The sequence below is a fragment of the Palaemon carinicauda genome, chromosome 1, assembly GCF_036898095.1.
Source record: "Palaemon carinicauda isolate YSFRI2023 chromosome 1, ASM3689809v2, whole genome shotgun sequence".
Classification (NCBI taxonomy): domain Eukaryota; kingdom Metazoa; phylum Arthropoda; class Malacostraca; order Decapoda; family Palaemonidae; genus Palaemon; species Palaemon carinicauda.
This window is the reverse complement of record NC_090725.1, coordinates 211171498-211185884: the sequence shown is the minus strand read 5'-3', so window position 1 is coordinate 211185884 and position 14387 is coordinate 211171498. Positions and strand designations below refer to the sequence as shown.

General features: G+C 31.9%; 1 protein-coding gene and 1 non-coding gene across 2 annotated transcripts in view; one reads left to right on the top strand and one right to left on the bottom strand.

Annotated features, from left to right (window-relative positions):
* Positions 1–7452: 7452 nt before the first annotated feature.
* TRNAR-ACG (transfer RNA arginine (anticodon ACG)) lies at positions 7453–7525 on the bottom strand. The gene has a single exon. It is a non-coding gene; the product is annotated as a tRNA-Arg (tRNA).
* Positions 7526–14122: 6597 nt separating this feature from the next.
* The window catches only part of LOC137638075 (uncharacterized), a 549-nt gene continuing 284 nt past the window's right edge, over positions 14123–14387 (top strand). The window contains exon 1 of the mRNA XM_068370171.1: positions 14123–14387. This exon is cut by the window's right edge and continues 284 nt beyond it. Within this exon, the coding sequence (XP_068226272.1) occupies positions 14123–14387 (265 nt within the window).

Sequence of the window (14387 nt, the reverse complement as noted above, 5' to 3'; positions counted from 1 at the left end):
TTTTTTGAAGTTTTTATAGTTTATATATGAAAAATCTAATTTTAAGTTGTTACTGTTCTTAAGGTATCTCATTTTGATTATCTATTGCCCTTCTTGTAATTTATTCATTACCTTGTTTCATTTCCTCCCTGGGCTATTTTTCCTTGTTGGAGCCCTTGGACTTATACTGTAGCATCTTGCTTTTCCAACTAGGGTTATAGCTTAGCTTGGAATAATAATAATAATAATAATAATAATAATAATAATAATAATAATAATAATAATAATAATCATAAAAATAGTAATAATGATAATAATCCCATACTTTCATTCGTTAAGTTAAATTAAAAAAATAAAAATAAAATAAAATATCTGTATTCGGTAATGTAGCCTTAGTTGGTAACATTGAAAGATTGAAGACTCTCGACTGCCCTACGTGTATCAGAAATAAATCTGTATGTAGGATAACCTGGTTATGTGACAAATTCTTTATTGCTATAAATAACTACAAGAATAGGAAAATATACTGATAAATATTCCCTCTGCCAAAATTTTCATTATGCTGCAAACACTTAATTCCTTAATAATTGGTGTGATATGAGTTATATATATATATATATATATATGTATATATATATATATATATATACATATAAATATACATATATATATATATATATATATACATATAAATATACATACATACATATATATATATACATATATATATATATATATATACGTGTGGGTGACCAGAAAATTCGGCCTCGGAACATTTGATCCCAGAACATTCGGTCCAGGAATTTTTTAGTAAACTGCCCATAAAACCCTCAATTTAATTATTCCAAATAAATGCTAAACAAAACTTAAAATTTATTTTATTCATAAAAATAAAAAAGCCAATGTATGTAACAGCCAAATATATATATATATATATATATATATGATATTTCTTGTTATCAGACAAATGACAAGAAAAATGAGGAAAATTGAGTCAGAGAAAATTCAGTCCCGAAAAATATTGATCTCAGACATTATTAATATACTTCCCAACAAAACGTTGAATTAGCTGATCAGACTAAGTAAAAAAATAAAATAATAATTTTATTCATACAAATATGAAAATCATATACATAAAGAAGCAAAAAATATGTTTCTACTGTTGCATTTTATCAAACATATTAAACAAGAAATTAAGGTTAACTTATATTAAAACTATCAAAAACAATATATATATATATATATATATATACACACACATATATATATATATATATATGTATATATAATGTTTCCTTTTATCAAACACACTACACAAAAAAAAAAAATTAGTTAAGGTGGCCTAAGAACATTATCGCCCTGATAATAAAACCGGTGAATTTAATGAATTAGCAATTTCCTTTAGGAGAGTTTAATTATCGTTACCATCATAAGATTGGACAATTTTTTTTTCTGCGTATCTATTGACAGGTATTTTTTTTTATTTATTTTTTATTTTTTTATTTTTTTTTTATTTTTATTCTGTGACTTTCCACCTGTTTAAGCACGAATTATTTTGTTTGTGTAAAGGAATCTTCATATTGGTGAGCATCAATAAACTTCCAGATGTTTGGGTGCTTGCTTATTAGTGAGTGCGTAATGCTGAGTAAAACCCCTTAAGCATTGTTTGTCTGAGGCAATTCCTCATTCACTAAACTGCAAAGTGCCCAACAACTTCCTCTCTACGGCCAAATGTATGTCAGCTCGAAATAACTTATAAAGTCTATTGGAAGTTATTCTTCCTCACAGAAATCTTCATAAGTATCAGTCACTTCTTCTGGTGGTAAAAATGCCAGTGATCAGATTTTAAAATCCTGTTTTAAATATGATTATAAGCCTACACAATTTTGGCAAAACCATTTCTTGCCAGGGTAAAATGCTACTTATGCTTTAATCTTTGAATTTTCCATATGCACATCACCAGCCAGTCAATATGGATACTGTCAAACTGGATTAAACACCGTGGAGGAAGGGACAGTCTCAATAATCCCCAGGTCAAGAGTAACCTGATCTTCCGTGATAGAGGCATCATCAGGAACAACGAAGCTGAACGAGAGAATAAACACGTCTCCTATATGTAAACATTTATTGAAATACCGTTGGAACATTGGTTCACTGAATTGTGCTCAGATCTTAAAAAGCGATTAAAAGTCTACCCAATTTGGAAATTCTATTTTTGTCAAAAAAAAAAAACCATTCCCATCTTTTAATCTTTGAATGTCTGTACATAAAGGACCAGTTTCCATGTGTATATTATCAGTCAGTCAAGAATTGTTCTTCGCAGAACATTTTCACCACGTTCACCACATTAATTTTTTTTTCTTTTTCTTTTGTTTTTCTTTTTTCAAACACTTGAGACTTGGATGGGCTCCATAGACGAAAGGATTGGAAAATTGTCTGGGACAAAATTTTCTAGTGCCGAGTTTTCCAGGACCAATTTTACTTAGCACCCTATATATATATATATATATGTATATATATATATACATATATATATATATATATTTATATATACATGTATATATATGTGTGTATTTTTTTACCTAGCAACCTATATATATATATATATATATATGTATATATACATGTATTTTTTTACCTAGCACCCTTTATATTTATATATATATATATATATATATTGGAACTTCCATAACCAGTGATTTGATTAATACGCTATTGAACATTTCACATTTCAAAGCCAAATGAAAATATATACGTAGATGACTCTCTCTTAACACTCCCCACTAAACTGGAAGCACCGGGCGAAATTTTCAAACCGCTCGTCCTTGGATCAACATTTAGTTGTAAAGTTGCATTTCAAGTAAAGGTGATGTTGGCCCAAGGGCTAAAACGTATCTCCCATTTTCTCTATTTCCTTTTCTGTTTTGTTATTCACACATTTTTACTGTTCATTTCAGTCTCGTTTATTCCTTATACCCTTATTCCCTTCTTTACTTCGTATAATCCTTATTCCCTTTCTCATTCATTATTGTCCTTGTTCCCTTTTATTCCGTATATTTACATCTATATACCATTTCTATCAATTTTACGTAATTCCAATAGCTTAGATTTTTCTCCAATTCTTCTCTGTTTTCTTCAGTATTTCCATCTCATTCATATTTTAGTTATTTCATTTACGTGTTTTTAATGTTTATTTCTGTCAATGTTTATTAATCATACTCTTCCTTATTCGATTTCATCCTTATCCCCTTTCTTATTCTTTATCATCCTTACTCCTCTTTTTCACTATTTTTTACTATATTCAATATGCATTAATTTGAATTAATAGAGATGCTGTATAGACGTAATTACTGCATAAAATTCCACACAGTATAGAATTAATTCCGTCTTTTACTATAATAATCAGGTTAACGTTTAAAAAAGAGGAATGTTCACATAACTATCATATCTGCTAACTAAAATGTGAGTTGTTAATGAAAAGGCTCTTTAGAAATATATCAACATGAAAACCTAAAATGTTTGTAACTATGATAATAAAAAGTTTTTGATTCATAACAAAACCCGAGTGGTCAGAAAAAGAGAGGTTGATGTTGATAGTTATTAACTTAACAAGAGAAAAGCTGTAATGCAAAATTTTATCTCGGTTTGACTGTGGTGTTTAATTTGTATGTGAAATATTATTATTGCATTGAGTTGAACATATTTTATATCAACATGTTATGAGACTTAAAAAGATTATTCTTATTAAATAACTGTAAATTTTGCCATTAACAATAAGAAATTTATCATATTATTCAAAATTTTATATGGATTCATTATTTTTCAGCCGGAAGTAACCTACATTTTCTAATTAAAATTATTCAAGCTTATGACAAAATAAGAACAATTAAATTCCATGAAATTTATTTCCATGTCAAAGAGAGAGAGAGAGAGAGAGAGAGAGAGAGAGAGAATATCTACATCATTTCATATTTCTTATCATATATTACAATTATTAGAGAGAGAGAGAGAGAGAGAGAGAGAGAGAGAATATCTACATCATTTCATATTTCTTATCATATATTAAAATTATTAGAGAGAGAGAGAGAGAGAGAGAGAGAGAGAGAGATCTACATCATTTCATATTTCTTATCATATATTACAATTATTTTATCATGAATTTTATATTATCAAATATTACATAATCATATACAGAACTGTATTGTTTTTTGATAATTTTCATTGTATGAGCATTGTTTTACATGAGTGACAACTAGTTAGGTGTTAGTGATAAAGTTTCTTTATTAGCATCTTTTTATTAGTTATTAATATTAGTATCATACAGGACAGTATAATATCATTACTACAGTGATATACATTATACATTGCTTGTAACTTTTACACGTTCGAGTTTAGTGGGGTACATGACATGACATTAAATTGCATATTCGTATGAGAGAGAGAGAGAGAGAGAGAGAGAGAGAGAGAGAGGGAGGGGGGATATTGTTATTACCAACATGAGATTTTAATGCACTGTACTATATTATTTTTGCAAAACAGAACATTCACTGTTGTAGTGAATTTTGCATTTAAAGAATAATTACCTCTCGTAATGGCAGCGGATAAGGAGGTTTGACTATATATATATTCATATATATATATATACATATATATATATATATATATACATATATATATATATATATATATGACATGTGTGTTTTTATTTTTGTATTTTTATGGGCAAAATAACCTTTACTCTGCCTTCTTTTGAATTCTCTGATCGCTACCTGCCTTAATAAATCCGCATATAAAAAGGAACGGTTTCACTGAGCACGTCAATTGAATCACCTAGACCTTAGAACTCATCTACAATGCTTTTTATCTCACTGAATTCTTAAAAATTCTTTCAATCAGCTTCTTTTGAGCTCCTCTATGATATTCTTTGCAAAAATGTATAGTAATTGATACTTGGCAGTCATCCAATGGATTTCATTTGATAAATTTTTCTTTACCCAAGGGGTTAACTACTGCACTGTAATAGTTCAGTGGCTACTTTCCTCTTGGTAAGGGTAGAAGAAACTCATCAGCTTTGGTAAGCAGCTCTTCTAGGAGAGGGACACTACAAAATCAAACCATTGTTCTCTAGTATTAGTTGGTGCCACTGTCTTGGGTTAGAGTTCTCTTGCTTGAGGGTACACTCGGGCACACTGTTCTATCTAGTTTCTCTTCCTATTGTTTTGTTTAAAGTTTTTATAGTTTATATAGGAAATATTTATTCTAATGTTGTTGATATTCTTAAAATATTTTATTTTTCCTTATTTCCTTTCCTCACTGGGCTATTTTCCCTGTTGGGGCCCCTGAGCTTATAGCATCCTGATTTTCCAACTAGAGTTTTAGCTTAGCATTTAACAATAATAATGATAATAATAAGAGCAACAAGAATGACCCTGACCCAGCAGCAGAATATGATATCTTATAAAAATGTTGAGCTCAGTTCTGTCATGCAATGAAGGAAGCTATGCTTCTGTAATGGTTGTCCTTTGTTTCTTCAGCAAACAATTAGAACTCATCTGCACTTTGAAGAAAAGTTATAGAATTTACTGCAAACAATACATCCGATTCTCAAAGTGGATGGCAAATACATGACATTGGCCCTAGCCACCAGCATAGAAGCAATCAGGAATTAAAAGCCAATAAATCTTACAACTTACCCCTGTTCGATATTGTTCAAGTGACATGTAATGATATAGTCCCAGGCCCTGATGAAATCCCATACTCAATTATAAGACATGTGTATGTAAATACAAGACAATTTATTTCAAGTATCATTAATAGAATTTTACATGCAACCAGTTTCCTAACAGCCTGTGAGCTAGCCCTTAGTATATTCAAATCCTGGGAAAGTGGCAAACTACCAACAATTTGCAAAGCATCTGCCCTCAAGAGGCATCATATAACTGTCTTTTTTATCTATAAAATGGCTATGATACTGCTGAGTCATTCTTAAAACTATTCATGATTCAGGATTAGGAGGAGAATTTCCTTCATTTATGCAAGCACTCATGGTTCACGAGTACTTTTAAAGTTAGAATATGAGATATTTTACCTGAATGGATATGCCAAGGAAGAGAAGTTCCCAATGTAGTGTGTTGAGTCAATGGGATATCATCTGTCCTCTCCCATGATATCCTTTCTATACTTTTTTGTGGATTCTCTTTCTTTATCATTTGCTGGATCAAGAATTACAATTATTCAAAGGAAACTCCAACTTGTAATTTCTAAAAGAATTCAATCGGCTGATCAGAACCTGTTTAAGTCTTCTGAAATATCACTTATAGTCAATTTTTGCTGTATTCGGGGCGTGCACCCAGACATGGATATACAGCAAATGTCAATGGATCCCATGTGTAGCGGCAGCAAGGATTTCAGGGTTGACTTTTAATCATAAATTAATGTGGTTTCCTCATTAATTGTTTAGATGCCATAAATATCTTGAAAGAACTAGCCCATACCTTATGAGATGAATATTGCAAATCACTCTTAAGATCATATAAATCCCTAATTTAGTGGCATTGGTATAGACTGCAAAGACTTCCGAATTCTTCAGTGTCTCAGACTGCCATCAGTGAAAGATATTGACGACACTATGAGTTGCACCCTGAATCACCCCATTATTACGGGTTCAGGATGAAACAAATATTGGCTGGTCTTAATTCATCCAGAAAGTAAGTGCTTTCTTTCAAGATGTCATTAACCACTCTATAGAAACGTGTAGAAAATTTATTTTGCAAATACTTCATCAGCATTAAGAGAGATGTGACAGAACTGGGAATGGCACAATATTTATAGAATATGTTGCAGAAATCAAGGACTCAAATCCAGTGCTGGGGTTTGGAGCACATATAGTTACTAAATTTATTATAAGCGTCACTGCCTATGAGGTTATCTATTTATGCAGCACAATTATGTGGAATGAAAAAAAAATTATTTTTTAGTGCTGCAAAGTGTTTTGCAGGCTCTTATAGTTTTCAACTCTAAAAATCCGTTAGTTCTACAGATGGCTACACATAATTGAGTGTAGAGGAGCGGAGGTAAACTTTTATTGACTTCCTGTACACTTAGTTGAGAATGGAATGGAAAGGGTCGGTAAATTAGCGAAAGAAACTTTACTGAATTTACTGCCAGAAAGATCTCATTTTGGTTCAGCGTTATTGTCAGAAATTAGATATTCTATTTGAGGTCCGTGGTGTCAACGTCAAAACACAATAGGAGAGAACAAAATAAGAGACCGTGGGAGTGATATATTCTTCCATTATTTCAACAGCCATGTGATTAGTTGCATGAAAGAAACTACTTTACCTCTCGCTAAATGACTTTGCCGCTAACCACGCCCTGAGTTATGTCCCCAATTTTTACATAAATAATGTAGTCAAGTTCCATAGCGATCACATAGGTGTTTGTTAAAACAAAATATCCTAAAATAACCTTCACCGACCTTGCCAGGATTCGAACCTGGAATCTTCTGATCCGTAGTCAGACGCGTTATCCGTTGCGCCACAAGGCCTTTGCTATTGCAGCGGACCGTTCCTTATTCCATCTAAACCGGATCATTCCCTATTGCTTCTAAACCGGACCGCTCCCTATGAAAGAACTTTAGGATATCGTTTTTATTATTATTATTATCATAAACTGCTCTGTTGAATCATTTATACATCAGTTTTTTTTTTTAATTCCATTATCAAACCCAATCTATTTCGAGAAACATATTAATTTCTTTGCAGGTTCCATTTAAAGAGAAAATGGTCGAGAGTAAACAGAAGCTCAGGAGCTCAGATGAGTGCCTCATATTAGAAACCAAAGTTTCTGAGCACAAAAGAATATCATACTGTCTGGACGCAACTGTAAGGTCTTGGATATTTGCATGATGACCACGAATATTGCAATACAGAAGACGACATTGACGAAATCTAGGACGTAGGCTACTGGTTCCGGATTTCGCTCAATGTCTCCAGACAGCATAAGAATTAATATAAATAAAAAAGAGACACCATACTTAAAAATTAGATTAAAAAAAATTATAACAAAAACAATATGTACAGAATAATAAAAAAAGTGATTGATGATACCCATAGACTATAGTAAAAAGTCGGAAAAACTGGTCAACATGGGGGAGCCGATACACCATGCAAGGCTAAATACCCTCCAGGATAGCCACTTCAACTGAAGGGAGGACAGTAAGGATGGTTTTGAGAAGAAAAAATCAGAAAAATGAAAAGACAACCTCTTGATAAACCACCAGGCATCCATGGCCCTTCTATTAAGCCTGGCCAACACACCATTTCAAAAAAACAAGAGGAAGAAAAAAAAATAAGATAGAATAGTGTGCCCGAGTGTACCCTCAAGCAGGCTTGCAATATAGCAGAGAGATGTAAATAAAACAGATATAATTTCTGATATACAAATTTCACTTTAAAATTCAAGATTAGTAAATAATTAAATACGATACTTTAGGTAATAGGAACCATCAAACGTTTCAAAGAGACATAACAAGCATCGAAAGGCAATTGATAAATGGTGCAATAGATAAAGGGAGAGGAGTTACTAAAATAAACTATACAAGTGATAGATAAGAATTGGAGAATAGTATGAGTTGAGTAGCTCAAATGAATAATCATGCAAAAGATAGATAAAAATAGAAAAGATGTATAAAGATAAAGCCTGAAGATAAATCTTCACGTGTATATATATATATATATATATATATATATATATATGTGTGTGTGTGTGTGTGTGTGTGTGTGTATATATATATATATATATATATATATATATATATATATATATATATATATATATATATATATATATATATATATATATATATATATGTATGTATGTATGTGTGTGTTATGTATGTGCTCGAGTTTGTGTTTAGGATTGTTTTTTTATTTTTTTTTTAAACTAGCTGCCTTTTTATCAGTAAAATATTTACAACACCGTAATTTGTTAACATTGCATCGGTATTCTGTGTTAATAAAAAGAATCAGTATTCTATTTGATCTCCATTTTATACGAAATTAGTAGTATAATTCCCGTAGTATATTATTCATCCTAAATTCTCCTATCAAGGTATAGAAAGAAAATTATTTGATTTTAATAGTATATATCAGCATTGCATTTATTTTCAAAGCATTATAGTATATGCAAGAGGAATAATTTTACATAACCTACTTGATTTGAGTAAAACATTAGTCCCCCTTCTATAATTAAAAATACCTTTCTCTTTAAAGCGAGGGCAGTACGTTTTCTATTTATCTAAGTGGCATGACTCCTCTAATTCTAATTTTATATAGAAGATAACCCATCACTTATGTGAGGGCAACATATAGTTGGCTCCCTCTTTGTAATGACTTTTCATTTGATTATTGTTATTACACCCTCAGAGGAATTTTATACTTTCAATGAAGTTCAGGGTTTTTTTTTTTTACCTAAATTGATCTCGCTAACCTATTGACTATCATTTCTACCATCATTGATTCTTTTGTTCAATTATTATTATTATTATTATTATTATTATTATTATTATTATTATTATTATTATTATTATTATTATTATTATTATTACTATTAGTAGTAGTAGTAGTAGTAGTAGTAGTAGTAGTAGTAGTAGTAGTAGTAGTAGTATTACTTGCTAATCCACAACCCCAGTTGGAAAAGCAGCACGCTATAAGCCCAGGAGGCCCCAATATTTTTCTCTTATATTTTCAATAAAACATGCGTTCCTTCTCTCATCACCACTTATTTATCTAGATTAGCTAAGGAAAAGGAGTGCCTTCTCCTATTGGGATCAAAGGTGTTTAAACATTCGGCTTTTCCAACAGGGTCACATTCCTGTTGAGATATTGGGTAACTGAAAACAAAAGCCTATTTTCGGGGTTCTTGTACAGAAGTATAAAGATCGATTTTTCAGCAACATTAGAGATCAATAGTCAACACTTAAAGAATGTTTTTGTACAGGCATGGTATTGCATAATTTCTGATCATTCATATGATATATTAAGTAAAATAAAACTAAAAACTATCAGGATATTCTCTAACTAAGCTTACAACTTAGATGGCTGAGGTACAGGATAAGTTTGTGAATAGTTTTTCATCTTATGCCATTCAGTGATGAAATGCTGTAGTGTTTAAATCCAAAGTTGAGGGATTTTGACTTGACGTACCAAATATGAGTCGGAGTAATTTCTGGTGTTTTGATTTCGATTAATTTTTATCTATTCCCTCTAAGTTTACAAATTCTACTTGTTTTCCAGAAAATTTCAGTAATATTTCGAAATTCTGTTTCCTTCTGCTTAACCTAGTTTGTTTGCAATCGTACTGTATGCCTGTTTACTGTATATGAATGAATTGTCAAACTTATATTAATAATTAATTTAATTTCTAATATTTTAGCAGGATGTAGTGAGCTGTAATTTCTATTTGTTGTATATAGTTTTTTTTTATAGGCGAGAGGTTAAAGATAAGGTCAGGTATCTTTAGAAGGAAACTTTAGATCTTTGGATAATGATACTGCTGTGAATTTACTGATTGAATAAGGGCTCGTGGCGCAATGGTCAACTTTCAAGGCTGATCGAACCAACATATTTTTATTATGTTTTAGGCTTAAAGCATAAGATAGAATGGTAGATATTTTTGGGCAGGATCTCAGATCTGACAAAAATTTGACGACCTTGGTTAGAGTAAGTTAGATTTTACCTTCATCGTGAGCTCTCTACTTGACTTACTCTCCCCGAGTTCTAAGGGTGGTAGTGCCATAGTTTGGAACTGTAATTTAAGAATCATCTATTTCCCATGGAGCTTTTGATAGGATTAAAGGGGAGGTGTAAGAAATGGACTGAACTAATTTTCCATACTTAAAAGTTTAATTCTGGTTAAATAATTCCGTACATTTGAAATAATTCGGGATTTTCTTTTTCTTATTTTTTTTTACTAAATTCAATTATTGTTTGGGGATATTTTGTGTATCTAATTAACTCTTGTAGAAATTTTTTTATAATTGCATTTCAAAATAATGCAACTCATTCTATTCGATCTCAAATGATATTTATCTATCCTTTGGATAAAAAAATATAACCAATATAAGTGTTGCAAAATTAAACATACATTTTCCCGTTATGAAACTATCTTAACACGATTTGGGTCAATTAATCCAAAAGCTAATACATCTTATGTTGTCTTAGAATTCAAACAGATCCTTAAATTTGATGCTTGAACAATTGATTATTGATAATTCTGGATCCATAGCATGCGTCAACATTAATCAGCATTAATTTTAGTGAAAAGGGCAATGGAATACGGGATTAAAAACCTTTTCTAAGCTCAGCCAGAAAATAAACAAGAGGGAAAGAAATTTAAGACGTGACAGACCTGCTTCTATAGTCTGGGGAAACAAGCAAGGCGAGAGTTCCCCAGGCTTGTTAGTTGAGAAGAGAAAAGCTGTCTTAACCACCATATGCCTTGCGATTCGAAGATTCATGATTATCTTTGAATACAGATATAAGAAATAACCTGATAAGATGCTTCTCACTTTTAAAACCCAGCAAAGTTTGCCCATAATAGTACCATTATAACATAGACATAATATAACTCACAATTAAAGAAATATTTTAGGGATAATGAAAGCAATGCATTTTTGGAAATCAGTACCCTGACCCAGCAGTAGGGGATTCAGCATTATGAAGCTTCATCTGTGGTGGATAATGTGGGAGGGTGGGCTGTGCCACCCTAGCAGTACCAGCTGAACTCGGTTGAGTCCCTTGTTAGGCTGGGAGGAATGTAGAGAGTAGAGGTCCCCTTTTTTGTTTTTGTTTCATTTGTTGATGTCGGCTACCCCCCAAAATTGGGGGAAGTGCCTTGGTATATGTATGTATGTAGTACCCTGACCTTGCCAGGAGTCGAACCTGGAATCTTCCTGTAGTCAGACGCATTATCCGGTGCCCCACAAGGCCGTTAGAGACGTATGGTAATTATTACATCAAATTTAGTGTTTACATATATGTCATATTTTACAAAAATATATTTTTTTCTGTTTAATTGATTTTATGTCATAGAATAACTAAGAATTTTCTAAAAGCTGATTCTTAGACGCCAATTGGTAATGAGAGGAAAATTCTAAAAAAGATAAAGACTTCTGATTTCGCAGGAATTCAAACAAGTTTATCACACAAGCTTTCAATTGTTTTGCTTCAATCGAAATCAGAGAACGTCCACCACACCTTAAATACAGTCTCCTTTTTTCCTCATACACCTGGCAACACTAAGAGAACCGAAAACTTCTTCACTCAAATGGTTAACTACTGCTGTAACTGTTGCTACTTTCCACTTGGTAAGGGTAGTGCTATTGCCTCTGTTCCATGGTCTTCCGCCATCTTGGGTTAGTTCTAAGGGTAAACTCAAGCACAATATTCTATCTGTTTCCTAATTTCCTTTCCTAACTGGGCTGTTTTCCTTGTCGGAGCCACTGGACTTCTGGAATCCTGCTTTTCCAGGTAGGGTTATAGTTTAGCAAGTAATAATAATAATAATAATAATAATAATAATAATAATAATAATAATAATAATAATAATAATAACCCCATATTTTAGACTTTTTATTTTTACTTTTGGTATGGCTTTTGGTAATAAACATATATTCCTTAATTCAATCTGGCTATTTAACATATTGAATATAATATAATTCCTATTATATATGAAATTGCATGACAAGGGTTGATGTCACCCTGTGTGGTATCCCGTGGCACTATTCGCCTTGGTCCTTTTGCCTTTTCAAAGTGTATAGAATCCTTAGTCGTTTTTATAGTACTAGGATGCTTGTCGATAGCATTTCTCGTATATCACTGAATGCAACAGTAATAGAGGTGTCATAAGGAACTATCAAAATTATAGCTGTATTTATAAATGACTAATTCATGTGCATTCATACTCTTCATATTCATCATTTCCTGTAGGTGATATCTTGTTCAGTTTATCCGGTTGGTCCGTTCTTCTGCTTTATAACTTTTTCAATTGATACATTTTACTTTCATTTTGAATTTTTACATCTCTTTGGATGTTTGCCCACTGAATTTCTCCTATTTTGAGACGATCGAACGTTCCTATTGGTAGATTTAATTCTGCACAATTATCTCTACATAAATCAAGTTTAAATTCATTATCATTCACATAAATGCTCCCAAGAGTAAGGTCCTAACAATCATTGTAAAAGATGAAAATAGAGAAATGTGTATAAGAGTCTGATATACCTTGAAGTATTGACAAATATGACTAATGGAGTAAAGCTGCGATGATGAGTAAAAAAAAAAAAAACTTGAGATAGGCTACACAGCCCCAGACTATTCAAAGAGAGTGGCACCATTGCATATACAAAAGCTTGTTTTCTGTGAAAAAAAAAAACAGTATATCATGTGGATGCAGTATGAAAAGTAATGGACCAAGAACACTACCTTGAGGCACACAAGATATTGTATTTCTATAGTCATTGTGGTGCCATTAACCTGCTCTTTATTATCTATTACTTAAACATTTGATATGAATACCGGAGCCACCTGCCTTACTCATAAGTATTTAGAAGGTATCAGGGTATGCTATTTATGAAAGGGTACTCTCAGTAGAGTACATTATTCTGGTGTGCTGCTCCAAATATTTGAGCAGCAGTAGAACATGAGATTTAAGGAGTGGGTTTCATTGAGTCTATTATGACGTTATTGAAAGATGTAGTTTTCTACAAAAATTTAAAGATTACATCTGATAGATTCGTTTTTAAATTATTTGAAATATCCTAATTGATTTATTTATTTATCTTTGTATGGAATGTATGTGAGTTTTTGTATTTTTGATGTACCAAGGCGTATGAATGATATGCAGTCTCATTATTATCATCTTGAAAATGCGCTTATTATTTGATATTTCATTAAAATGCTGAATTGCCTCCCCCACCCATCCTCAACAATAGGTCATCTACATTTATAGATAATCTTTCTTTATCAATTTGTACAATACAGAATCTTTAGCAAGAAGAAGTCAGGAAGGGTTTGCAGTCATCTAAATGTAATACGGATCAGTTGCAGGGAGAGCAGATGATTGTAGTAAGCAACCTCTCTCCATGCCAAGCCCTCATCTACATGAGTCTTACGAAGTCCTTAGTTTACTCACAGAAACTTACGAAGTCCTCAGCTCACTCCAAAGTCTTACAAAACCATCACTTTACTCCAAGAGTCTTACGAAGCCTTCGGTGTACTCTAAGAGTCTTACGGAGCCCTTAGTTTACTCCAAGAGTCTTAGAGAGCCTTCAGTTTACTCCAAGAGTCTTAAGAAGCCCTCAGTTAACTCCAATAGTCTTATGGAGCCCACAGTTTACTCAAAGAGTC